The 26,764-nt window shown below is 46.2% G+C and overlaps 3 protein-coding genes across 7 annotated transcripts in view; 1 reads left to right on the forward strand and 2 right to left on the reverse strand.

The window, feature by feature from the left end:
- Positions 1-4,163, reverse strand: part of CLTCL1 (clathrin heavy chain like 1) — a 35,736-nt gene extending 31,573 nt beyond the window's left edge. For all 3 annotated transcript variants that reach the window (XM_069871202.1, XM_069871203.1, XM_069871201.1), the window contains exon 1: positions 4,076-4,163. In XM_069871202.1, coding sequence (XP_069727303.1) covers positions 4,076-4,117 — 42 coding nt within the window. In that variant the 5' untranslated portion in view covers positions 4,118-4,163. The remainder of the gene's footprint in view (positions 1-4,075) is intronic.
- Positions 4,164-8,623: 4,460 nt separating this feature from the next.
- SNAP29 (synaptosome associated protein 29) lies at positions 8,624-25,014 on the reverse strand. 2 transcript variants are annotated; one of them, XM_069871330.1, is made up of 5 exons: positions 24,764-25,014; positions 23,178-23,374; positions 22,342-22,427; positions 21,182-21,286; positions 8,624-9,851 (listed from the first exon to the last, which is right to left on the reverse strand). In XM_069871330.1, exons 1-5 carry the CDS (start codon positions 24,953-24,955, stop codon positions 9,805-9,807), a joined length of 627 nt encoding a protein of 208 aa, XP_069727431.1. In that variant the 5' UTR covers positions 24,956-25,014; the 3' UTR covers positions 8,624-9,804. The 2 variants fall into 2 exon arrangements, with proteins under 2 accessions (XP_069727431.1, XP_069727430.1); XM_069871329.1 differs by lacking the exon at positions 8,624-9,851 and adding an exon at positions 15,623-19,772 and having other exon boundaries at positions 24,764-25,010.
- A 249-nt stretch (positions 25,015-25,263) lies between these two features.
- PI4KA (phosphatidylinositol 4-kinase alpha) overlaps positions 25,264-26,764 on the forward strand; it is a 58,920-nt gene continuing 57,419 nt past the window's right edge. The window contains exon 1 of one of the 2 annotated variants that reach the window (XM_069870683.1): positions 25,264-25,479. In XM_069870683.1, coding sequence (XP_069726784.1) covers positions 25,264-25,479 — 216 coding nt within the window. The remainder of the gene's footprint in view (positions 25,480-26,764) is intronic. The other variant, XM_069870684.1, reaches the window with a different exon arrangement.

Raw genomic sequence — 26,764 nt, forward strand, 5'->3', positions numbered from 1 at the left:
AAACTCAAAAGGGGACAAAGGCAAACTTCTAAGAGCAAACCAATGACTAAATAAAGGAAAAGTTTAATTTTAGATCAAGAACACTTTGTACATCAGTGAATTCCAGTGGTATTGCTTCCAGTCTGTGCACTAGCATATTTAGTCTTTTACAACATTTCCATTGTAAATTACAATCCCCTTGGAAGGGTTCAATCTGGTAAATAATTTATAATTCACTGCTGAAACAGAAGCTCTGGAGTTAAGAACATTATTAAATCACAGTGGCTTAACTGATGCCTGCTAGTACTTCACTACAGCAGGGCTGGCACAGTTCATGTTGCTGCAGCTGGGCAGCCACCAGGCAAATACAAACCAAGCCCTTATCCTTATCCCTCCCTTGCTACGGGACTTAACTGTCATATCCTCCGTGGGAAGAACGAGCTAGATGCAAGTTGTTTATGAATTTGTGAAGACTCACAGCTACAGAGCTCACATCTAAAACCAAATGTTCAGTCACATTAAATAGAGCTAACAAAGACTGAGTTCATTCTCAACTTGACTGCTACCACATCAAGACCTGGATATCTTTCTCTTTCTGCAGCTATGCTCCATCTTTCAGTTCACACAGCACTTGAACGTACAAGCTGCAACAACCTCTAATGCAACATACACGGTGATCAGCAGTCACTCCTCTGTCCCGGCCTGGAGCTACGCTTCCGTCAGAAGGATGTTCAACCCACAGCAAAATGAGCTTCACAAAGAGTGTGAACAGCCTGCTGATTTCCAGCCCTCCTCCAATTTTACATGCACCAAGATCGCTGTTTCACTTCACACTATCATTTACCCACTTCCAACCAGAGAGAGTGGGAGAGTTCAGTATTTAGCACTACAACTTACGTCTAGTGCCCCTGAAGAGCACTTTCTGCATGCTTCAGTTCTTTTAGTAAAGTACATACAACTATCTTGGGAAGACTCTGAATTTAAGTGAAATCATGTTTCATCAGCAACAGGCTGAACGTGGAATTGAGTAATTATAGTGCTAACAGCTACTCTAACTACTTATGGCCATATTAATTAAAATGGCTACAGGTATAAACAGTACAGACTGACTTAAGGTACAGAAAAATTCAGTGCAGTTTTGGATATAACATCATAAAGGAGCTTACTAAATCTGCTACATTATTTTTAAATATAAGAATTTAACTGTAGCCAAACCAATTTCTTGGAAGTAATAGGGAGGGGTAGAGAGATTAAGCTGATAAAGCTAAATATGGGCGATGGTGAAGCATCATGAAGAGGAGTACAGGCATAATCTTCTCATGAATTCCCTACCAGTCAACAATAAGCACCACATTCATTTATTCCTGACTTTGGATGTTTACAATATATAATATTAAGTTAGTGCTGATAAAACTGTACTGCAGATATCCAGCCAGAGCAAACACTACCAGTTCCCACATTCCTTCTGATTTCCCTATTTATCCCACCATGTAAAGACAACTGCAGCAGTGCTGAGGAAGCTGACTGCATTCCTACTCCCAGCTACTACTAATCTCCAGTTCTCTGTAGTAGAGTACTGTTTTGGAACTACCACCACGCTTAGACTCAGGGGTGGAAGCAGGAAAGTGTGAATCTGAAGAGGAGTTTGGCCCTACATGTTAACAGCAGGGGTCCCCAACATTTCCCCTGCTCCTCTACGCAGCCTCCATGCCGTGGAAGAGCCCCTCAAGCACAGGTTTAGTCTCTTCAATAAGATCAAATTATTTAAGAGCAAAAACAGGTGGTAGCAAAAAATAGACTATGACTTCAGTACAAATCCTTGAGAAGCTGCTAGCCCCCCACCCAAAACAGAAGCACCACAATGGTAACAGTGGCAATGTTACAAGCCACACACCACCAGCTATCACAGAAACAGTCAATTAACACGCAAAGTGGCACGTTACAACTGTGACATTAAGTGTGACATTCTCATCATCATTGCACAGACCACACACACAATCAGCAGGACTGGTTATGTTTGCCAGTTTTAAATTATAAGAACTACATGCATCTTTCTAAGGATATTCTGAGATCCAAACCACCTTGATCCCAAGTTTCCTTTCCAGACAGCTATACTGTAGGTTACTGTAATCACTGCCACATTGGACACTGGCAGGCAGCGGGGGGAAGTGACAGTGTAAACTCTCTTAACCTGTGACAACTCCGAGTAGACAGGCACATCTGCTCCCTCAGACACCAAGATTAAGTATTTCTGAAGCTCACTAGCCCTAGTACCGTTCATAAGGCTAGGGCTCCTTCTGGAGTAACCAGGTCAGTTCTTCCAGTTAAGCAGAAAAACGCTTCCCAGAAGGAGCCAGAAGCGGCAATAACCATTCCCCAAGCTGAAATGCTTGTAAGTGGCACACAGACCACACCGACGGATGATACCGTTTGTATTTTGAAATGGATGCACGGTTTGACAGAAAGGGGCGGCACAGAGACAGGAGGATGACTTGCCAAGTCCACTTCCTGTTCCCTCATTCATTTAGCAAATTCCTTTAATTCCTGCCTCAAACTGCACGTTCAGGGACTGCTGTTGTCTCACTCCCTTTACAACACTCTCTCACCACCAGTTCACAAGGAAACAGATAAACCGGTTTGTCTGTGCTGCATCCATTAGTCATGGATCTTTTCCAACACTGGCACTGTGGGTTTCACAGGCTATTAAGAATAGAACTATGTCATTTCTAGGGATGGTTTTCTTTTACTATTGTTATGCTTGGAAGGAGGGACGGAGGCTGGGCAGCTTCCAAGTCCAAATTGCTTCTTGCACCTCATCTCACCGATTTCCAGCTGCGCAGAGAGGCTCCCAGGAACCCCCACAACCCGGTGGCCAACAGTCCTTTTGATAAAGGAGAAAAGCCTCAACCCCTCAACCAGCTCAAAGCGCCCATGTGAGCTGCGGCCGGGAGGTACCTCAGGCAGCGAGTGACTCTGCACAAATCGCGGCCGCTCCGCACAGCGTGAGGGACAGACGGGCAGAACCACACAACGACCCGAGCTGGAAGGGACCCACAAGGATCATCGAATGCAACTCCTATCCCTGCACAAGACAACCCCAAAATTTATACCGTGTGTCTGAGTGCATTGTCCAAACGCTTCTTGAATATTGTTAGGCTTGGCGCCGTGACGGTTTCACTGGGGAGCTGTTCCAGTGCTCCACCAGCCTCTGAGGGAAGAACCTGCTTCTAATGTCCAACCTAGCCCTCCCATAGCATTTTCCTGCCATCCCCTCGGGTCCTGTCACTGGTCACTAGAGAGAAGATGGAGAGAGGGACTGAGAGAGGGAGGGATGGGAAAAGGCATGGAGGCAGCAGCCTGGTAGAGGAAAGAAGGAAAGTGAAAAAGGAAAAGGGAAAGGGGGGGGAAGAAGAGGAAGGGAAAAGGGAAAGGAGGGGAAGGGAAAAGGAAAGGGGGGAGGAAGAAGTGGAAGTGAAAAGGAAAAGGAGGGAAAGGGAAGAGGGAATGGAGGGGGAAGGAGGGGAAGGGAAAAGGGAAAGAGGGGGAAGGAGGGGAAGGGAAAAGGGAATGGAGGGGGAAGGAGGGGAAGGGAAAAGGGAATGGAGGGGGAAGGAGGGGAAGGGAAAAGGGAATGGAGGGGGAAGCAGGGGAAGGGAAAAGGGAATGGAGGGGGAAGGAGGGGAAGGGAAAAGGGAATGGAGGGGGAAGGAGGGGAAGGGAAAAGGGAATGGAGGGGGAAGGAGGGGAAGGGAAAAGGGAATGGAGGGGGAAGGGAAAAGGGAATGGAAGGAGAAGGAAGGGAAGGAAAAAGGGAATGGAAGGGGAAGGAGGGGAAGGAAAAAGGGAATGGAAGGGGAAGGAGGGGAAGGAAAAAGGGAAGGGAAGGGGAAGAAGGGAAGGAGAGGAAGGGAAGAGAGAAAGGGGATGGGAAGAAGGGAAGGAGGAGTAGGGAAGGGAAAGGGGGTGCCCCCGCCACAGCAGCCGCGAGAGGCGCCCCACTCCCCTCCAGCGCCCCCAGCCCCGCGAGGCCGCGCCCCCACACACACCTCGGGGAGTAGGGGGGGGTCATGGGGAGCCCCATCCCCTCGGCGCTCACCTGGAAATGCTCCTGGAAGCGAATGGGCAGTATCTGGGCCATGGCTGGGCAGGGGCGGCCGCGGCGCCTCTCGGCTGCGGGCGGGGGGAGGGCGGGCGGCGCGGGGGCGGCGCAGGCGCAGAGCCCGCGGGAGGGCGCCCCACGCGCGGGGCCGCGATCACTCCGCCCCTCACCGCCCCGACGGGGTCTCCTCAAATAGTCCCTGCTACCCCCGACACCTTTCCCTCGCGCAGCTCCGCACCCCCCCCACCCCTCCGCCTCTAGCCCTCCCCCACCCCTCTTCTGCCCCTCCGGCTCCCGCTGAGCGGCGGCGGTGCGGAGGGGAGCTCCGAAGCCGCGGGGATGCCCCCCCCCCCGGCCCGCCCGGAGAGGGGCGCGGGGTTTGGAGGGGGGTGGTCGGAGCGCGCGTATCCTTCCGCGGAGGCGCGCGCGCAGCGTCCCCGGCTCAGGCCCAGACCCGGCGCGGAGCCCCCGGGGCGCGCTCAGGGCGGGGGGACACGGGGGGGGACACGGGGGGGACATTGCGGACACTGACACTGCTGCCACAGCTGCCCCTGCCGAGCTGCACGCTGCCCTCAGCTGATGGTTCCCACAGCTCCCCACTAGTGTCAGCACCGACACCGCCACTACTGAGGTTCAACAAGGCCACATGCCGGGTCCTGCAAGGGGCACAACAGCCCTGAGCAGTGCTACAGACTGGGAGAAGGCTGGCTGGAAACTGCCTGGAGGAGAGGGACCTGGGGGTGTTGGTCGACAGTGACTGAACATGAGCCAGCAGTGGCCCAGGTGGCCAAGAAGGCCAATGGCATCTTGGCTTGGATCAGGAACGGCGTGACCAGCAGGTCCAGGGAGGTTATCCTCCCTCTGGACTCGGCACTGGTGAGACCGCTCCTCGAATCCTGTGTTCAGTTCTGGGCCCCTCACCACAAGAAGGATGTTGAGGCTCTGGAGCGAGTCCAGAGAAGAGCAACAAAGCTGGTGAAGGGGCTGGAGAACAGGCCTGATGAGGAGCGACTGAGAGAGCTGGGGGTGTTTAGCCTGGAGAAGAGGAGGCTGAGGGGAGACCTCATTGCTCTCTACAACTACCTGAAGGGAGGTCGTGGAGAGGAGGGAGCTGGGCTCTTCTCCCAGGTGACAGGGGACAGGACAAGAGGGAATGGCCTCAAGCTCCACCAGGGGAGGTTCAGGCTGGACATCAGAGAAAAATTTTCACAGAAAGGGTCATTGGGCACTGGCAGAGGCTGCCCAGGGAGGGGGTTGAGTCACCTTCCCTGGAAGGGTTTAAGGGACGGGTGGATGAGGTGCTGAGGGACATGGGTTAGTGATTGATGGGAATGGTTTGACTCGATGATCCAGTGGGTCCTTTCCAGCCTAGTGATTCTATGATTCTACTGCCACGGCTGCCCACTGCCGACTCCCATCACCGCCCACTGCCACTGGTGCCACCGCTGCCCACTGCCGCAGCAGCCCCGTCCACCAAAACCAAAGCCACAGCTGTCACTGTCCCCACAGCACCCCCCACCCCCTGCCCGCCGCTGCCCACCAACAGACCCTAGTACCACACGGGCTTTGCTGGTGTGCCCAGAGGTGGGTGAGGAGTTTTATGGCCAATACGTTTGAGAAGCCATCCTGCTGGCCTGCCCTGTTGAATTCGTAGAGAGAAACAGGTTTCCTTCCCCAGACAGTTGACATAAATTACTGAATAACCAAGGAGTGGAGCGTCTGACCTGCAAGAAGTGTATCAAGACCTTCCCCTCGTCCTCACTCCTAGCCTGTCCCTTGGCACCAGATGAGGGAACGGAAGGTAATGTTACTGCCGCTATGTTCCTCCTAAATTACAATAATCCTTTGAGATGGAAACTGATTGCTCCAGTGTTGCTAGCTCCAGCAGTTTTATCCTGAACATGGTGTTGATAGCGTTTTCCCAGAGAGCCCAGCCCTGGGAAACACAAGATTACAGGAGAATCTCTGATTTAATTTTTTATAGATTAGTTTCTCATGCTGTGGGTTACAAAGGAAAACTGAACAAGGGACCCCTGAAGGCTCAAAACTAGAAGGCAGATTAAAATGATTCCAAACATATTACAATTGAAAACTTCATTATTTTTACTTAACCTCATTCATTTTTAGTACATGGAACTGGGAATTATCAGAACTGGGTTAGGTTTCCACAGGAATCATAGCATGACTCTGCTGAGACACCTTGGTTCCTGCTGGTCTGCACAATCACAGGCTGCAGCCATGGAGAACCCTTGGCCATGCATGGGAGAGCTGAAGGTCTCCAGCTGGACTGAGGAAACCCTGAACAGCCCATTGAATGGGTGGCAAAAGATGTGGGGGCTGAGGTGCTGATAAAACCCCATCCCTCAGGAAATCTGGGGTCTGTAGCCCTCCCCAGAGGACTCCCAGTTGGGTTGGGCACCATGGTCTATCCTCTCAAAAGCAAGCAAACGTGGAGCTAAGGTGGCGACAGATTTTCTTCTTTCCATGGACTCAAAAGGGCTTTGAGCAGCATCTACTCTGTAGGTTTGTTGGCAGCAGTTTATTTATGGTGGGTTTGCTATATCAGTTTCTGAACAGGAGCACATCGACAGAGCTGCAGAGACAAGGCCATCAGTGGGACATCAGGACATGATCAGCCACCAGTCCTCTTGTATACAATAAACTGGTTCAGTGTCTGCCTCTCTCAGCTGTCCTCCCTCACAATTACTTTATGGATACCATTTTTTTTATAACAAGAGCTCCAATTGCAAGCTCTTGCTTTCTAGTTTTGTAGCAAACCAGCTCTGTTTAAAACAAATGAGCCACAGACTTTTGTCACTTATTTTACTAATGAAGTAGAACCTCTTAAGTAATGTATATGGTTATAGGAAGTATACTTTTATATCACATTCGTATTTTAGAGAAAATTGTGACAAAGAAAAGAAACAACAACTTTGTCTCAACATCTCTCTGAGATGTGTTTTTATTAGCAAGAATTATAATACAAATGCGTAACAATCACTGTGCACTGTGTGTGGTCACTGTTCCAGTCCAGCACTAAACTGCTGGCATGCGTGAGAGAGATCACAGGTTGAGGAAATCAAGGCTCTTTTAGAGTATAATTAAAGTTAAAGGTCTGGTATATTTCCTCAGTCCAATTTTAATAATACAGTGCTTCATGCCCACTCCCAGCTGGCCAAATCCTGCTAATTACAACATCCCATAATTTCTATAGTAAAAAAAGATCTCGCTTTATGTAAAAGTACTTTGCCACGCTTTTGTCTGATGTCTTTCTCATCTTTCTTTCTTTATACTCTTCTGTACTTAAGCCTCTGTTCTTTTTGACCCCTGGCTTTGCGGACCGCAAGGGTCAGATTCCTCCTAAGCTTTGAAGGGTAAGCTGATAGTGTTTGAAATCTTAGCACAAATAAAATAAAGAGGACAAGTATTTTGCCGTCTTTTCCCTGCTTTGCAACCAGCTGAGCTTCCATAGGTAAAGAAACGGAGCTCTGGACCATCAGCTGCATGGAGGGATGTTTTCACTGATTTTTTTAAGCTTGCTTTCTATACTTAGTTCGGGATTGCTCCATGGAAAGGCACTACTGGTCTTACGTGAGGTATTTCTCATACAGTCTCTAGTCTATTAGAAGGAAACGGAAAGGGTCTCAAATCTCTAATTGTTCGCTGTGCTCATACCCCTCTGCTTAGCTAACTGCTGCTCTTAGCAGCTGAGAAGGGTGTAATCCCCAGCAGTTCTTCAACAAATGGAAAATAGTAAATGTTTATTTTTTCAGAGGTTGCTCTCTTCAAGATGTTGGGTTTTCTGGCTCCTCCTATGGATGGCAGCCCGATGTTCTTTTTCAGGCTTTGAGAACAGCTCTGAGAGGAGCCGCATTTTTTGCCTTGGAGAGGCTGTTATTTATACAGAAAAATGTTGTATGTATTGTGCATGTTCCTAGTCTTTTTCATAGAAAATTAGCCAAGAAAGTCTCACTGGAAAAGCAATTTCTCTTAAGTGTTCCTCTCAGAGCCTTGCTCCACAAGATCAGTTTGAATCACAGTTTAACTACAGAAGTGTTCAGTTTGCAAGTGTTTGGCTGCTTTACTGTTTTGATTAAAAAATAAAACGGCACCAGCACATGTGCTGGCCTGTGTGGGAGATTGTCCACTTGCTGATAGTGAGGGGCCTGCCTGAGTGTGAACAAGTGGTTTAGTATTTGATAGGTATGGTTGGACTCGACGATCCGATGGGTCTTTTCCAACCTGGTGATTCTATGATTATGATTCTATGATTAAGTGAAGCTTCAGGTGACCTGCAGTCTGTGGGTTGGAGCTGTGCGTCCTTGCAGCTGACCACTACCAGCCTGGCCCAGCACTGAATGCAGAATGTTTATCCCCATCTGTTCCCAGTCCCACGCTGCCCAGCGCTGTCTGAGTGGCAGTGTTTTGCCTAGCAGATAAATGCAAACCTTGGGAAAGCTGTATCAGCAGTCACAGCACAAAGATGTTGTGGTACAGCAAAGACAGAGCATCACAACAACTCCCAAAGTTCTGATGTGGGCATCTCGAAGGCCTCACTGACTGCCCTGTTTGCTGCAGGATTCAGTCTGAAATTATATTCCTTGTTTTTCAAACCACACCCTCGCTCCTTGGACTTCTTTCCAGTTTGTCTCCTGGAGACAGTGGAGCCCTCCCCTTTCCTCCCTTCTGCCTCTTCTCTCTCCTTCCAAGAGGCTCACACTGCTGAGTCAAGGATCAACTCCTCTCAGCATCTCCCATCCAGAACTGACTCCTTGTACATGTCCTGCCATTATTCTCCATTTTAGTTCAAAATACTATTCAAATAATTTTCCCCTCGAATTCAATTCTCTTTTTCCCATCTGTTCTTCTTATGGAATGCATAACTCTGGGTCATACAAAGCACTCTACGGCCCTAGATGAGTTTCTTCTGGTTTTTTTGTAAGTCATTGCATAAGCTCCAGAGAGCAGAGTGGTAAAAATTATAATGGCTTTGAAGAAATCATTTGAAATGAAAGATTTTCATGCAGAGTTGTTGATGTGTAACTGTTTAATGTTTAAATTCCCTCTAGTTCTTCCTCTGCCAGCAGAATGTCATTGTACAAGCTTAGCATTTAAAGGAAATCCCCTGTTATAGTGGATTTAACTTCTGACACGTTATAAAGGTCATTTTATTAATTTAGTTTGGTATGTGCAGCCCCATCCTGTATTCCCTGTGCATGTGAAGCTCTGCTGGAGATGGTAAATTCTGATGGCATTTAATGTCAAAATGAACAGAAGTGTCTCAGGGCAGCAGCAGTGCAGGCTGGAGGTCTTCCGATTCCCCACTGAGATAATGCCGCGATGATACAGAATTTACTTGTAACTTTCAAACAAAATGCCTGTCTTTCCTCCCAGAAGCATTTTGATGTAAAGAAGCTGTTTCTGTCTGTCTTGGAGCAGTGCGCTGACATTCATGCTCTTTGTGCGTTCATGTAGTCATTGGGTTCTTCTCGGGACACTTGCCTTCTCCAGGCTTTGCAGCACAGATGCTGAATCACTTGCATGGCAATATATTAGCTGAAACTGCAACTCCTCCAGCCCAGCCTTGTAAAAACAGAGGTCTGCTGGGCAGTGACGCAAAGCAGAATAAAGGGCATGGGAGTCAACGTCTGTCTTCAAAATCGTGACAGATGGGTCAGGGCTGCTTGCTACATCAACCTTTTTAGAAGCTGAATTCCTCTGCCAACTCATCCATCAAGTGGACAGAGGGTGAACATGTTCTTTGAAAATATAACTATTGAAAAGAAATGAGGTAGCGAATATAAATCAGGTGTGTATCTATTGCTCATTTCCCTAGTTCTGGAATGACAGGAACCTAGCTATGTAACATAAATAGATCGAGTGAAATCTTAAGCTATATGGTTTGAGTGGCTAAATACCATTTAGCAGAATAACTAGTGAGTGTGCATGAATTTGTTTTGAGAATAAAAAGCTGGAAAGGACCTGCAGGGGTCTTCTTGTTGTTTCCTGCGTCCTACAGTGTGATGGAACGAGCTGATGTTTTCTAACTGCAGATTAATAGGTTGATTTGGGAAATGCTGAATATATTGACTGTTAGGGCCTTTTAGCTATTTCCTTTGAAACAGACGCTTGACGGGGAAACCTCAGTGTTCATTTTCTTAGCGTTATTACATTATCCAGGAAATAGAATCAAGCCAACAAAAGCAGAAAACTTGTTTAATTTTAGAGTATAATAGTAAACCATGCAGCTGGTAAACAGACCTTTAATTTTCTGTAGGGCCTTTACAATATATTTCCACTTAATTCTGGAGAGCAGCACCCTCTGAATTCAGAAGCTATGAATTCCCTGCATACACAGAAGGAAACAAGTGTTTTATGACCATGCTTTCCCTTTGTTGCTCGTTCCCTTTTCCGCATCATACCATGTGTGGAGACCACTGGCCAGATTCAGCCTTATGTGGTGGAGCAGGATAAGCTCAAAGATACTGGATTTCTGCACATTTCATGAAAACAGGCAGCCAGAGAGCAGAGAGAGACTTTTATTTACATGGAATAGTTGAGGTGGGAGCTCAGCCCTTACTGGCAAATCTATAAAATTGGGAAATGAAATAATGGAAAAAATCTTTGACCAAGGTGTGCACCTTCTTGAAACATTATACTGTTTATGAAATATTTTTTCCCTTTCTTTATGCCCAAGTTCCTGCTTTTGTATGAATCTGTGCCTTTGTCTGCATCAGCTTTAAAGATCGGTTTAGAAATCCCCTCCTGGAAACACCATTATTTCCCTTCAAAACCAGGTTTTTATTAAACCATGTAAAGCTATTTTATGTAACACAAAGGTCCTGGTTTTTTTCTGTCAGCTGGTAGGATTTCAGGAAGCTGAAGATAAAAGTCACCCCGATTTTCTTACTTACTCGTGGCTTTCTCTGTATTGAATTGTTTGTGGAACAGGTTTTAATGGAAGTTTTCTGCATTTCATCATTCTTAATTACATGTATAACCTGAATGTAACAGACTGGCTTTTCTGGAACTTCAGTCTTAACTAGACCTTTAAAAAAATTCTTACCAGTGCTAGCAGAAGCAGTATATGAGCACTTTTCCTTCGCTGTCACGAGAAGGAATTCAGCTGATGCAGTGATTAAGACAGCACCACCTGTGAGTGGTGGAACTTATAGGACGTGTGTGAGGGATGCTTCATAAAGGGAGAAAATCTCTTGTGCAAGTGCAGCCTTAACAAGCACTGGAGAGAATTTACTATCCTGTCTTTTCAGTGTATAGTCAACCTTTTTAGAAATACCTGTCTTTTTAGAAAGATCTTTCTGACTTTTAAGAGTGTTTGGTACTTTCTGCTTTTCTGAAGCCCTGAGAGGTGCCCTGCAACATAAAAATGTGATGTAAGTTTTTGGCAGACTCTGCAGGTCCAGGTATACAGAGTAGGTTTAACAAATGCAAAAACAGAAGAGGGAAGCATACAAAGTGCTAGTTAAACCATTTATTTAGCATTTTGTTTAAACTGTTTATTTAGCATTTAGTGGTCATACTTTGCAGATTTTTAGTCCTCATCATGGAAAACTGTGATCTAATAAAGCACTAATTTCATAAAGAATGTGTGGAGGCCCAGCTATGCAATAGCTTTTAGTTGCCTCCTTCTTTCTGCACCACGCGATACTGCATCCAGGAAGCAAAAGGAATTATTTCTAGTCCTAGTGTCAGAGTTCTCCCTTTCCCATCCTGGCTCTCCACAAGTCCTTTGCTCAGACTCAACCAGAGCCTGCATTGACACGTTTAAAATTCTGGATCCAGTAAGGCTCTGTAGCCAGAGCACATCAGAACTGAGTCTTCTTTGTGTGTTTCTATCCATTTTCATTTAATGAAGACTGAAACATTACTGCTCAGAATAATAAGCAACTCTTCTTTTATTTCTTTGGTTTTGCTGGAAGAAGATAACGAAAGAACTAAAAGGAACAAGTTTAGCATTAAGAAATAACCTCTTCCGTGAGACCTACCAAAGATCTTTATATATCTGCATGTTTCTCTTGTAGCTTAGAATGTGACTTAGGCAGCACATGATACAAGAACTGTGTTCAGTTAATGAATATTGCCAAGTCTGTGTTTGGGAGCCTGATTTGCTCTATCTGGGCTGTGACTGATCGTGCTCATCCACAGAGCAAGCAAATAAATGGCTGTATAAATGTCTGGTAGAGTACAAGAAACTGTGTTGAGCTTTTTCAATTATTCCAAAACAAAGATAGTCAAACATAGGCTTAAAACACAGCCTGAATCCATCCTCACTTGTAACATAAAGTTAAACATTTCCGAATGGTCTGCCCCTCCCCAATCCACCCACTCCTTTCAAAAAACAATGTGGTTGCATTTGCTGATGATACCAAGGTTCTGGTAAGCGAGTGGCATGGTCCCTCTGGTTTGTCAGGCTTCCTGATTAGTTTCTCTGCTGCTTTACGTCCTCGGCTGTTGGGCTATGGAGCAACAAGACATCATTTATGGCAGCGCTTATCACAGATATCACTTCCCCTCTATTCACCTCCATTCATAGTTACTATGACATGCAGTATTATTTTGAGCTATGTTTGTCTTGTACATAAACCAACTTTCCAGCTCCTTTCTGCATTACATAAATATAACAGCAGGGAGAAGCAGCAACTTGTCCCCTTGTGCCAGGAGAAGACCCTGAATGTCAACATGGACATGTTCCTGAAGACTGACCTGTTTTCTGTTAGTCTGCTCTCAGATTTCATAATCCATCTGTTTTCTGTAGAACGCCATCACTTGAAGCAACAAAGTTCACTTCAGAGATGTTGTACAATAGCTGCTGTTTATATTGATATTTCTGATCAGGCACAGTATTGTCTATATTCCATTATATCTCAACACTGCCTTTAATTGCCTCTTTCCACCAGATTTACATATTATCCCTCCCGGCTGTTCACACACAGACTTTGCTTTACTTGGCTCTCTTCCACTCAATCCACACTAGACAGAGGTACTAGAACAGCAGAGTGGTTGATGAGAGTCAACATAAAACTACCTGATGCTGTACTACATGGCCTACAGATGACTGAACAATTGAACAAGAGAGTGTTTGAGACTGTCATGAGAACTTCTCTTCCTTTTCTTAAGACTGTTGCTTTTAGGCACTTTCGGGAAGGTACATAACATGGTCGTAGCGGCTGAACCAATCTCTCTCCAAATGTTGTCAAATTCCATTGTTTATTACTACTACAAGGAGGAGTAAGTAATAATTCTCTCAAATACCAAATTAGTATTGTTCTTTCAGAGCTTTGCTTCATAACCTTGAGACACCTGGGGAAGCACTGACATTCCTTGGAAACTGATGTGGAGCATTCTCACAGTCAGACTGACTCAGCAATATCTCTACAAACACCTAACTGCAAAGATACAGGGAACCTTAATGGTTTTAACGTGACCCTCAAGATAAATACTTGTGTATTTCTTACCTAAGCTCACTCTTGAACCCAGGCTTTAGCTTCTTGCCCTCTAGTGCACCCAAACCCTGCTGCTCTGTCATTGCCACCAGGTGCTGGTGCCCAGCGAGACACGGAAACTGGCAACTCGACGCTGAACCCCACGGTGAAAAGCTGGTTGTGCTGTTCCTCAGACTTCACTCGGGCACAGGTGAAGCCCTCAGGCACCTGGCAAGCTGCCACTGCAAACCCAGCACAGTGTCTATTTAAGCTGGAGGAGGAATAAGGCCTCGATATTAGTAGAGCAGGCAATTGAACAAAGTGTTTGTTTAGCTTATGGAGCCTGCAGAAAGGAAACGGCTCCAGAAATTCAAAGTTACGAATGCTGCAGCAGTCAGGGACCTCAGATTGCTAAGAATAAGCTCCCTTTCCACCACCTTCGGCGGCAAGGATGACAGCCTGGCCACACTGTCTTTCTCAGACGCAGAGCTGGACAAGAAGTTGAAACAGAGCTCAACAAAGAGCCATTCAAAAGGGTCAAGAGTGAGGATTCAGGCAATAAAATAAACACTTCAAGATGGAAAAATCCTTCTCCATTTTTCCTCCCACATTTTGGAATCATTGTGCCAGGAAATTATTAAATCACCCAAGTTTCAATAATGAATGCATTGCTTGGTTGGCACACAAAATTGCTGAGGGGTATGGCTAAGGAAAATAAAACCTTTTCGAAGTCAGTAGTGAAGAAAGACCAGATAGAGGAGCTAGACTGCAATCTATATGGACTTCTGAAGGCAGCACTGGTATGGGAGGGTATTCCTCCAATTGCTATAAGTAAGCATCAAGAGAAAGCGCATGAATGAAAAGTACAGAAACCTCTGTTTAATATTTTCTGCAGTAATTCAGGACAAAGGCTCCTTGCACTGGTTTTGCTTGACTGAGAAGACTCTGCCACCAAAATAGGAGAGGGAGAAAGCAGCCCCACTAAAGCACCTTTCTATCTAGAAGGCCACCTTTATGTCTTTTGAGCACAAGAGCACTTCTACTGTACCACAAACGCCAGTTTGCATCACACTAGTTATTCTGTAGCTTCATAAGGTTGGTGCATTGACAATAGGACCCTGACGAGGTAGAAGTTTTCCCCACCTGCTATTTGCTTAATGTTTTTGTTCATTTGATCTTGTCTGAGCAGGGACCATGCGGGTGAGAGGTGGCAGCCAGCAGGGGCTTGTGATGCCCTTCTGAGCACACGTGGTGAGGGGAGGAGAAATCACAAAAGATTAGCATCCACAAATGCTGCTAACTCCCATCTACCCTATACTCCTGTGGGTAGCTTTGGGAATAAAAATAAATGCCAGCAGATAAAACAACTCGCATGTCTTCTCTGTGATGTTGTAGCAGCCTAAATATTTTCAGGGCAGGAGGTTGCAGAACGTTAAATCTGGAATTGTCTGAGTCTCCATCAAATCTCAGCCTTATAAGAGTTCTTGGCTTTCTGTAAAATTACAATTAACAAATCCTCAGACATGCGCTCTGGTCACCCTATGTGCACTATTCCAGGAGGAAAAATACAGGCTAACGCTGTCCCTCTCTCACAAAGCTTTCTCCATAGGCAAGTGGATGCAATTGGGCTTTAATCTTTGCTGTACATGACAACTTTGTAACCTTACTATTTCTATCATACTGCTGGATTTCTGCCTCTCTGCTAGACTGCTCACAAAGAGGGAAGGAACATCCTGTCACCATCATCCAAGAGGACCAGCGGGCAGAGATGCAAACAGCTGAGCTGATCCAGACACAAGGCCACAGCACTAATAGGGCAATAAAATGAAGACTCAAGACCTGATAGTATCATCACAAGTTCAAATTTTGCAAAAATAAATGCCTCTTTGCATTCAGAATGGAAAAGAATCTACTCAAACTCACACAGAAATTAAATGCCCTCTTTTAATTCTCAGAACCCAAAACTTACGAGCTGCAAAATCATTTCCATTCAGGCACAAACTTAGCAGAGTACACCCAGTGTTTTAACAGGCCTTACTGGGGGAATGAAATGTCAATGAAGCTGTAGCCAAAGAATTACAGGAAATAAATACGAACAATCTTGATTAGCAATAAGCACCTTTATTGACCATCTTAACATTCAACACTCATTTAATTCCATCTCATAAATTGCTGAACTACAGTCTGGTTTAGCATTTAAATAAGAGAGAGAGAGAGAGAGAGATTGCAATTTGACTTGTATAAAAAGTGTTATACCTAGGTGGCACAGATTTAAACTAATATTAAAAAAGCCATAGACACAAATAATCACTACCTACGATTCTGAAAACTAAGCCCTACAGATATCAAAGTCAAAATTAACACATCTCCTCCCTATGATGTTATGCTTGTAAAAATGCCTACAAAAATCTGTTTGTTCAGAAGGCAGAGTGGCTGGAAAGTATTTTCTATCTCACCATTCAACAAATTACATCACCTCACAGACACTACTAGGCAGCAACACATTACAGACAAATTTTATGCATCAACCCCCCTGACATTGTGCCATATCCCAGTGGTTTCAGTAGGCTCAGCAACAAATCTGTGCAGCACAGATCAAAACTCAGCTACACATCACTTGTTACAATATTTAATTCAATGCTCAAGACATTTAAAAATCAAATACACCTCAGAATCTAGAAGTCACACACTGGTTACTCCCACTTCTTTTTTTCCTCGTTGGTTATAGACTACGTCTCACATCTGTGTTCAGAGGGGTCTGCTACTTTCCACTGCTTAACACCTCTTCAAAATTTATGAGCCAACTTCTTGAGAAGCAAGAAAATCTCTTTTGTAAAGAAAAACTTAAAACATTACTTTTTTTCCTGTCTTCTTCCGACCCTAACATTAAAACAAAATTAACAAAGCTATTTTCCTGCAAGGACACCAATTTCCTATGCCAATGTGAGTATTTAAGCAAAATCATTTAACTTATCCAGTTAGCACTTGAGTGTAAACTAAATTTCTTCTGCAAGTCCTATGCCCTGCACAAGGGGAGCTTTTCAACAGTATCCAAGGAGAAATAAAACTGTTTTATCTCAGGAAATAGTCAAAAAGTTACTGAAATTAGTCCTTCATAACATGTGCAAAATGCCATTTCCTGAAAAGGCAAAAATCATGTGGTTTTCTTCCTTTAAACTTCCCTGTTCTACATGAAAGTTATGCCAACAAGCAAAAAAATCCCATCACACAGCAGTGCTGCCTCCCTATGCCAGGCAGACGTCAGTTCTTGATTAGCATAAAGTGTCTGCATGAAAGCTGAGAATGGGAAGTCAGTTTGTAGCAGAAATCCACTCATACCCACACAATGGGGGAAATAATCCTTTAAAACAAGGCCATTAAGAAAAAAAAATAACACAAATAGAATAAATAGAGCAGGAAAGCCTAAGCAAACAAAGACACACGGCACCAGGACAGGGAATGGGACTTCTGGAAGAGGCAAGTGGTTAGACCTCTGCAAAGCTTCCACATGGCTGAGATCCTGCTTTTCTGGTCTGGTTGGATCACGAGGGTCTCAAAGCAAAAAGAGGGATTTTTATTTCCCTTCCCTGCCTGATTTTAAAGGCATCAAAGATACCCAGGATGCAGCAAATGTCTGGTAAGGCTACCACAACTAAACAGTTGACCTAAAACTTGAGTTCATTGGAGTTCATGAAATAACCAAGACTAAAAACAGGAGAGATGCTCACATCCGCGAGGCAATGCTTCACTAGATCAACCAAAACCCTTGCTTGGTTTCAAGCCCACATTTCTTACTACACGTAACACAACAAGATCCCCAGCAGCATTTTCCCTCCGCTTCGGAAAAGCACAGCTGTGAGGTGGCTGCACATCGTGTGAAGTCCAGCTTCACCTAACAGTAGTGTTATCACGTGCTATGCAGTTTTTTAGTATTCTCTCACAGACTATAAATCCTTTTTAAGATGTAAATATTTCTGTTAACCAGCACTGGGATAAGAAGAAGTGCAATTCTTCCTCCTTTCAATAAAAAAGGTGAAAAATCAAATAAGAAACTAAATCAGTTATAATCAAAATTTCAATCTTCTTTCACTGAGATACTTAGCATTTTGAAAACTAATGATTGTCATAATTCACTAAATAAACGGATCAACCATCCTGACCCATCAAGTCATGTAATTCATAAATACTCCAACTGAGTAAAAAGAGAATTAAGCACAGTATAGACCCAAAAGTTAGATGATACATTGATATTAATAAGGTTATTCAAGGTTCCAAATGAGCACAAACAACACAGTGAAAATTAGAAAGCATTTAGAGATACTCAACAGCTCTTGAAGTATTATGTCCCTGAAAAGCACATTCTTATTTTTAGGGACTGAAATCAATGACGTTGGTAAAGTAAGGGGCAGGGAGGCACACCTTCAATTCAATTAACAATTCTACTTTGCAAATAATCCCAGCAATACTATTTTTCTTCCCATAACTCTGTGCCCCAGAAGTGGAGCTTTTCTAGTGATTTTTGTTTCTACAAGTGAACTTTCAGGAAAGACAGCAAACCACAAAAAGCTCAAGTTTTCTTTTATGTCCTTAGCAGTTGGGTGCACTTCATAGCAAGTGAGCTCAAGGCAACAAGTCCAATTAAAAAGGAAAAGGAAGAGCGTAATGTGATGCTCATGAAGGATACAAGCTTGATACACCAAGGTCTCCCTTCAGTTCAGCAGACAACACGGCACCAGCTCAAGCAGTACTTCTGTCTCCTTAGCCACTCGCTATCGTGTGCGATGGTGATGGCTGCACTGCCACATGGCTCCCTTGGCCTCTCATCGCTTATTTGTCCTTGAGAGACAGCAAGTTCTCACTGTCCGGGCTTCAGGCTGAGGCAGAGTTGTAATGATTTTGTTCTACAGAGATACCGACAAAATAATAAACCAAACTGGAAGGCCCAACTTGTATCTGGAAGACTCAAAAAGGTTTTTGAGCTTTTTTTTCATGTGGAGGAACTTCTTTACACCCGCTGAGGCGACACAGAAGAATCACAGCAGAGCTGCATAAATCGAGTCGCCTTCCTGGGAAAGCCCAGCATGAGCTCAACCCCTAATCACCTTTGAAATAAGTGCTTATTAAAGAACCATCTCCTATGACCTGTTCGTGCAGTAGCAGATCAACTCTCCATTTCTAAAATGGAAGATATTTTTCAAAAAAACACCCAATTGAACAAGCTGAGCAAAAGAAGAAAATCAAAAAGCAGATGGTGGCGATTCCTGCAAAAGAATCTTTAAGGGCACACACATTTAAGTCCTGATTTTGTTACCCAAACTTTTTGGGTCAACCTCAATCAACGTTCTATGCAGACCATACGATATCCTTAAGAGATTGTTACTGAGAACACTGTAAAGGTGATAACATTTAGTGACCAAAACACAAAAAACCCTCAGTTTGTGGATCCTCAGATTGGGAAAAGTCCTCTTTGGAAAGGGAGCTCACACAGGACATTATCATTGCTGCATGACACCCTTGGTATTTTATAACTTCCACAGAACAGTTTGTTCCTCGAGCCTCAGAAATGCTGGAGAACAGCCCCTTTGAATTATTTTTACAGCTGGGAATCGGCATTTTTTTCTGAATTCAAAATAACTGTAGGTAAACAGAATTAGCAACATCTGCTCTGAAAAAAGTGGCACGTTCTATTCCTCCTGCCCCCTCCCCAAAACAGAGGCAAAATGCAGTTACTCTTCTCATTACAGCTAGGACACTAAAGCTTCTCATCACAGTGTCCTAGGATACTGAAGCTTTGCTGACAGCAAACTCCTCCACATGGGTAACTCCCTGTTCCACAGCAGAGTGGGGCAGCCAGCACAAAAGCCCCTACCAAGCACTGAGAGATTTTACTCAACATGCGCTTTCCTCATCCACATTAACAGGAATCTTAAGGTATTACGCTGCACATAACATTATGCAATTTTAATGACAACAAAATCAATAACATATCTGAAAATAGAGAAATGGATACTGTCCCAGAGGTTTTTAAGAGATTGGCCGAGATAAGATGTCCAAGAAGAACTGATGCTGGAAAAAAAAATACCTAAAAATCCTTTAAAGTTGTCGGATTTTTTTATCGGTGCTTTTAATATTGACATCCAGTGTCTCTACTTTTTTCGTTAGCCGATCCAGCATATCATCTTGCTCCTCTATTTCTGTCTGCAGACCCAGAGCTAGGTTTTTCAGACGACTCAACCCAGAAGACATCTCATCTGTCAAGGAAGAGAGGGACTATAAGAAGACAGAGCCGGATAAAGCACACTGCCTACGTTAGCAGAATTCCCTCTTATCCCTGAGTTAGAAAATGTTGGTTGCAACCACTCAAGTCTGAACATTCTGCTCAACAGTGGAAGCACTGATATTTTAAAACTGCTACCGCATCACTACCAGAAATAGCCACTTCCTTCTTTCGTCCAGTACAAGTTAACTAAAAATGCTTAAATCCAAGCTGGATCTTTATAAAATGTCACACCCCATAATGTAGTTTTTTTAAAAAATATGTTTTATAGAAAATTGGGCACATCTTTTTTGAGCTCGGGACACATAATATGCTCATTACCTCAACAGCTCTTCTTTAAACTTCATGCAGAGATATCGTCAATACAAGGACGATTTAAGCAGTTGGTTATTTAATGTAGATGGAAAAATCCCATTTCTAGATTTTCTAATTTGGCTACAAGGAAACTATCTTATGGTATATTCGATTGGTATCAATTATTTTGAGGCTCAGAAGCTTTGTGCAGTTTGGGAGCAGAAGAAAGATGCTTCCATTAACTCTTATGCTGGACTACTTCTCTCTCATCTATTTCTTTCTGATTTCTTTTCAATCTCTTCTTTCTAGGTCAGTTAAACTGTGGCACATGTAAGTGAAGAGGCACTTTGTATATATGCTACAGAAGAAAGGAAGGGAAAGTCAGCTGAACGGTTTGAAGTAATAAGAGAAATGCAGCAAATTCACACATTAAATATTTAGTGCCTTGTGATTCTTCTGTTTTCTGCAACACACGTATTTCTAAAACCACATGCAGCTGTAAATTCTGTGGGTCCAAACTGATGTACAGTTTAATCTGAGTTGAACTGTCAGTTAGGGAAGCTGAACGCACCTTTCAGTGTAAGTGCTGAGCAGCAGAAAAAGAGGTAGTGGAATCCATGCTGGTGTAATGTGGATGTCAATTGGAAGTAGTATTTCCTTATTAATATTATTAGTACCTGCTTAATGAGACTTTCAGAATGGAAGGATAAGCCTGCTCGTCCCAGTGATGTTCAAGTCAACTTACAGGATGATTTTTACAGCTGGACTTACCCTAGCCAGTTTGTTTCTAGCTGGTTTCAAGTGAAATGGCATTTCTAACTCAATTTGTTATCAACATTTGCAGGTAGTTGACCCTGAGACATACCATTCTACTGTTCAGATAACATATGTTTCAATCAAATACTGGGTTCTGCCATGTAGTCAGCTTTCAAATGCAGCATGCAAGCAAACGTTTTTTTAATCAAAGTTTAGATGTGAACTAAATGAAGAAGTGTTTGTTGGCGATATATTACTTAGTACTTTTCTCTGGCTTAAGAAGCAGAAATTGAAAATTGTATTACATCAAACAGCTTCAATTTTCTCACTCACCCAAGTTGTTATCAATTTTCTGGTGGTAAGCTCGCAGATGTTGATTCTTCGGATAGGAATCTCTCTGCACTGAAGAAACTAAATCTGCTTTGCTGAAATCATTGTCTGTTAATAGTATAAAATACAGAGTATTATGTAAAAGAAAAAAAAAAAAGCAAGAAAAGACTTTAGAGTTTTAGAACGGCTTCTAAAAATTAGTGTGACCGCAGCAGCCACGTAAACATCATCTGCGGGCAGGAGCAAGATGGACAGTTATTAAGCAATAGTTACTTCGTTCTGGGCTTTGTTCGATGGGGTAGCTGAGAGAAAAAAGAAAAAGGCATCTGTCTAGCTGCCAAGGCAGGTAGGTTGGTAACTTCCAGTAGCAGCTCGAGTTCCCCCAGGTCGAGCCAGCAGAGTTATTTTGGCCTTCAATTGGACAGACTCTTAACGTTTTGTGGGGTGGAATGGAGATTCGTCTTACTGAAAAGCATTGCTTTTCTTACAAAACTCCAGCTATCAACACCCCCTGCTGCATTCTCATCCCTACTGATCTAAATAATTGAACTTCACTTTAAAAAGGAACAGTTACTCTGTACATAAAAGTCAACACAGAAGTTAAGGTGCTGAGAGCATGGGGCACAAGATCAAACCCTGCACACTCCCTTTGCACAGCTCAAGGAATGATTTCAGTGTGAAGGGTATAGTCCATGCTTGAAATAACACGGGAAACTTAACTGAGACCCAACAATGATTAAAAAGGAAAACCTCTAAACGCACAGGTTAATGCTTTGGCAAACACGGGCAGGGCAGCCTGCAGACGGTGTGGATTTCTAGCTATGGTCTCCTCTGTGCAAAGAGGAGCACAGGATGCTTTTAGAGTCCCTAGTGGATACAGCACAAATCCACCGCAGGAAGGGCTAAAGGAAATCACTATCCAAGCAAAATGTTGCAGAGTTTCAGCATAGAGATGAGGAGATTTAGGGGAAGCCATTCCCCAGAATTCAAAGCTGTGAAGGACATCTGCTGGAGGACAGAGCGGGAGGGAAGGGGGAAAACACAGATCCCCAGCTGTTAGGCAGCCATGCAGATCAGCAGCTGGGCAGGCTGATGTGTCCTTGCCCTCACTGCTGTGAAAGTTTACCCCGTGTTGATGTCAGTGCAGAATAAAGTTAACAAACCTGCATAATCTAGCTTCCTTAAATTGGGATGACTTTCTTGGTATTTTGACTCTTGTTCTTTACTAGACATCATAGCTTCTTTTAATCTGGCAGTAAAGAGAATAAAAAGAAAACATTCCTATAGACCACAGGCTTCACTGGGAGTCTGTTAGACAGGAACAGGAATCAAAATCATACAAGAGCAGCAAATTCATTAGATCAGATCCAAAATATTCCTTTAAAATGAACTACTAGCATTTGTGACAGCAGAACTGGTCACTTTAGTACTGAAAATAGTGTGTGGGAACTTTGATATCCAACCCAAAAGTGCATCTTCTGTCTTGGAGGCAACTTATTCCTTTTCTCTACTGGCGGATAGAGCGAGAGGGAAGGGAGGAAGCAACCCATGTGGCATTGCCAGGCTGTACATAAATTTCTCAGCTGGAGAGAGACAAGTACTGTGAGATGCAGTAATTTCAGGGCAATCAATTTTTATTGACAGAGTTTAATAACAGCTAGGGAAACACATGTAATATTTAACTCGAAGCACGTCAATGCTTCATATCATGATTTCCTGGTAAGGCTGAAGTAAGCATGATACCTCATAAGAGCCTAAAGAATTACTTGTGTCATTTTGTGTAATTGTTTGAATTAATTTCCCACAAATACGAATTGATTTTTAGCAGTACAAGTCAAAATAAAAATATTTTTCTCAGAGTTAAATGAAAAAGAGAGCAAGACAACATCTCAGGAGTTTACTTCACAGAATCAACAGACCTTTTAAATCCTGAATTTCTGGTGACATCTCAGAGATACAGCGGGACATAAACCCCAATTAAAACGTTTATTTTACTTACCTACTGCTACCATAGTACTCCTGGGTGCCATTCTGCTCTGGCTTGCTCTCTGGAGGTTTAGCTTTGAAGTAGTTTACCAAGCCCCCCCAAACACTCTTAATGCTGTTTATGTGCCGCTGACTGGTCTTCAGGTCCTGGTCCATCTTATCTACCATCTGCTCGGTGCGCTTCAGCGCCTCTCCTTGACGGACGAGCTCCTAACAGACATGAACAGAAAAAGAGAAGGTGGTAAAGGCAAGATAAACGGCAACATAAAAGATATTTAAAAGAGACAGAAGAAAACACCAGAGCTCTTTCTTTGGCGTTTCTAAAGTCAAACAGCTTTTTCACTGGCTTCTCTTCCTGCAGGGCATTTCAGTCAAGAGTTGCTAGTCAGCTGTGGCAGTAACCAGCTGTAAAATCCTCATCACTACGCAATGCCAGGTTCCTGACACCTACTACAAGCAGGAATTTAATGCCTTGGCCTGTTGCCAGGTTGACATTTGCATCTGTTCCTGATGGAATAAGTGTGGCACCTGATGAGTGACACCGTGAAAACGTAACGGCTCATGGCCAGGAAATGAGCAAGCAGAACTATTCCAGGTGGTGAATAACAAACACCCTCATTGGGAAGAGATGCTATCTTCGCATTATTGGGATGTTCCTGATAATTTATAAACAGAATAACCAAAGGAAATAGGATTTTTTGATACCACAGGAAAAATCTTTTAGCTAATATAGTCAGTGCAACGTTGAGAAACCCTCATAAATACTACAATATTATTTCCTCATACAGGGGCACAAACACTACTCCACAGCGATCGCAGCATTAATTGTGGGAGGAAAATCGCCTGCAGGTAACAGCAAAGCAGAACTAAGAGCAGCGTCCTTATCCTCCCTAAACTTCGGGCAGGTCAGTCGAACACACTCAGCCGCTCAATAAAGGAGCATGGACACACCATCCAGGTCCCACCACGAGACACGACACGGGGACACAGAAACAGGACACAGTGGGGGACACGGACACAGGGCACGGGGGGGACAGAGACACGTGACATGGGGGGGACACAGACACAGGGCACGAGAGGGGACACGGACACACGTGACACGGGGGGATACGGACACACGACACGGGGGGACACGGACACACGACACGGGGGAGGGACACGGACACACAGGACACGGGGGAGGGACACGGACACACAGGACACGGGGGGGACATGGACACAGGACACGGGGGGGGGGACACGGACACAGGACACGGTGGGGGGACACGGGCACGGGGGGGGACACGGATACGGGGGGGACACGGACACACGCGACACGGGGGGGACACGGACGGGGGGGGACACGGACACGGGGGGGACACGGAGGGACATGGACACACGCGACACGGGGGGGACACGGACACAGGACACGGGGGGGACAGAGACATGCGACACGGGGGGGACACGGACACAGGACACGGGGGGGACACGGACACAGGACACGGGGGAGGGACACGGACACACACAGAGGACACGAGGGGGGACACACACACGACACGGAGAGGACACACGACACAGACAAACGCCCCCCTCACTCGCCCCCGGCCCCTCGGACCCCACCTCGGAGGCCGCCACGCCGATGCGCTCGGACTCGTAGAGCAGCGAGAGGGAGCGGGCGGTGCTGTCGGCGGTGGCGGCGGAGCGGCGCAGCACCTCCTGCTGCAGGGAGCGCTGGCGCCCGCCGCCCGCGGCCGCCTCATCGTCCTCCTCGTCCTCGGCGAAGGGGTTGTAGCTGCTCGGCTGCGCCGACATCGCCGGGCCGGGGACAGGGCCGCGCCGGGGACAGGGCCGCGCCGCTCCTTCCGCCCCGCCGCGCGCCGGGCGGAAGCGCCGCGCCCACCCCGCCCCGCCCCCCGGCCCGGCTGAGGGAAGGCGGTGGCTGCGCGGGGCCAATCAGAGACCGGAAGGGCGGCTGCCGCGCGCTCCCATTGGTGCAGCGGGGTTGAGGGCGGGGCGAGGCCCCCTCCATGTGTGAAGCCTCCTCGGGCGCGGCCATCTTGGCGCTGTGATTGGCGCCGCGGGATCTCGCGAGACGCGCCCCGGCCGGCTTCCCCCGCAACATGGCGGCGGCGGCGGTCGCGGCGGCGGCGGCGGCGGCCGCGACTGCTGCCACGGCGGCCGCGGCCACGGGCACCGCCAGCGCGGCGGCCGCGGGGACCAACCCCGCCGGGCCCGCCCGGGGAGGCGGCGCGGGGCCCGCCCGCGGGTTCTATTTCAACACGGTGCTGTCGCTGGCGCGGTCGCTGGCGGGGCAGAGACCCGCGCCGTTGGAGAAGGTGGGGGCGGCGGCGGGGAAGGGGATAAGGGGGTCACGCGTGGGGATGGAGAGGGGTGTGTGGGACGTGGGGACGGGGACAGGGGGTGTCTTGCTCGTGGGACATGGGGACAGGGGAGAGTTAAGGCGTGGAATATGTGAGGGCCGCGCGTAGGACATGGGGACAGCGGGGAGCTCACGCGTGGGGACAGGGAGGTCCGTGCGTGGGACATGGGGACAAGGTAGGGGGCTCACGCGTGGGGCGTGGGGACGGGAGGGAGCTCATGTGTAGGAAGGAATCGAGTGCAGCCTTAGCAAGTTTGCGGACGACACTAAGCTGGGTGGAAGTGTCGATCTGCTGGAGGGCAGGGAGGCTCCAAAGGGATCTGAACAGGCTGGACCGCTGGGCTGAGACCAATGGGGTGAGGTTTAACAAGGCCACATGCCGGGTCCTGCAAGGGGCACAACAACCCTGTGCAGTGCTACAGACTAGGAGAAGAGTGGCTAGAAAGCTGCCTGGAGGAGAGGGACCTGGGTGTGTTGGTTGACAGCGACTGAACATGAGCCAGCAGTGGCCCAGGTGGCCAAGAAGGCCAATGGCATCTTGGCTTGGATCAGAAACAGCGTGACCAGCAGGTCCAGGGAGGTTCTTCTCGCTCTGGACTCGGCACTGGTGAGACCGCTCCTCGAATCCTGTGTTCAGTTCTGGGCCCCTCACCACAAGAAGGATGTTGAGGCTCTGGAGCGAGTCCAGAGAAGAGCAACGAAGCTGGTGAAGGGGCTGGAGAACAGGCCTTATGAGGAACGGCTGAGAGAGCTGGGGGTGTTCAACCTGGAGAAGAGGAGGCTGAGGGGAGACCTCATTGCTCTCTACAACTACCTGAAAGGAGGTTGTGGAGAGGAGGGAGCTGGGCTCTTCTCCCAAGTGACAGGGGACAGGACAAGAGGGAATGGCCTCAAGCTTCGCCAGGGGAGGTTTAGGCTGGACATTAGGAAAAAATTTTTCATGGAAAGGGTCATTGGGCACTGGCAGAGGCTGCCCAGGGATGGGGTTGAGTCACCTTCCCTGGAGGTGTTTAAGGGACGGGTGGATGAGGTGCTGAGGGACATGGTTTAGTGATTGATGGGAATGGTTGGACTCGATGATCCAGTGGGTCTTTTCCAGCCTAGTGATTCTATGATTCTCCTGCCACGGCTGCCCACTGCCAACTCCCATCACCGCCCACTGCCACTGGTGCCACCGCTGCCCACTGCCGCAGCAGCCCCGTCCACCAAAACCAAAGCCACAGCTGTCACTGTCCCCACAG

This window comes from Phaenicophaeus curvirostris, chromosome 17 (assembly GCF_032191515.1).
Source record: "Phaenicophaeus curvirostris isolate KB17595 chromosome 17, BPBGC_Pcur_1.0, whole genome shotgun sequence".
Lineage (NCBI taxonomy): Eukaryota > Metazoa > Chordata > Aves > Cuculiformes > Cuculidae > Phaenicophaeus > Phaenicophaeus curvirostris.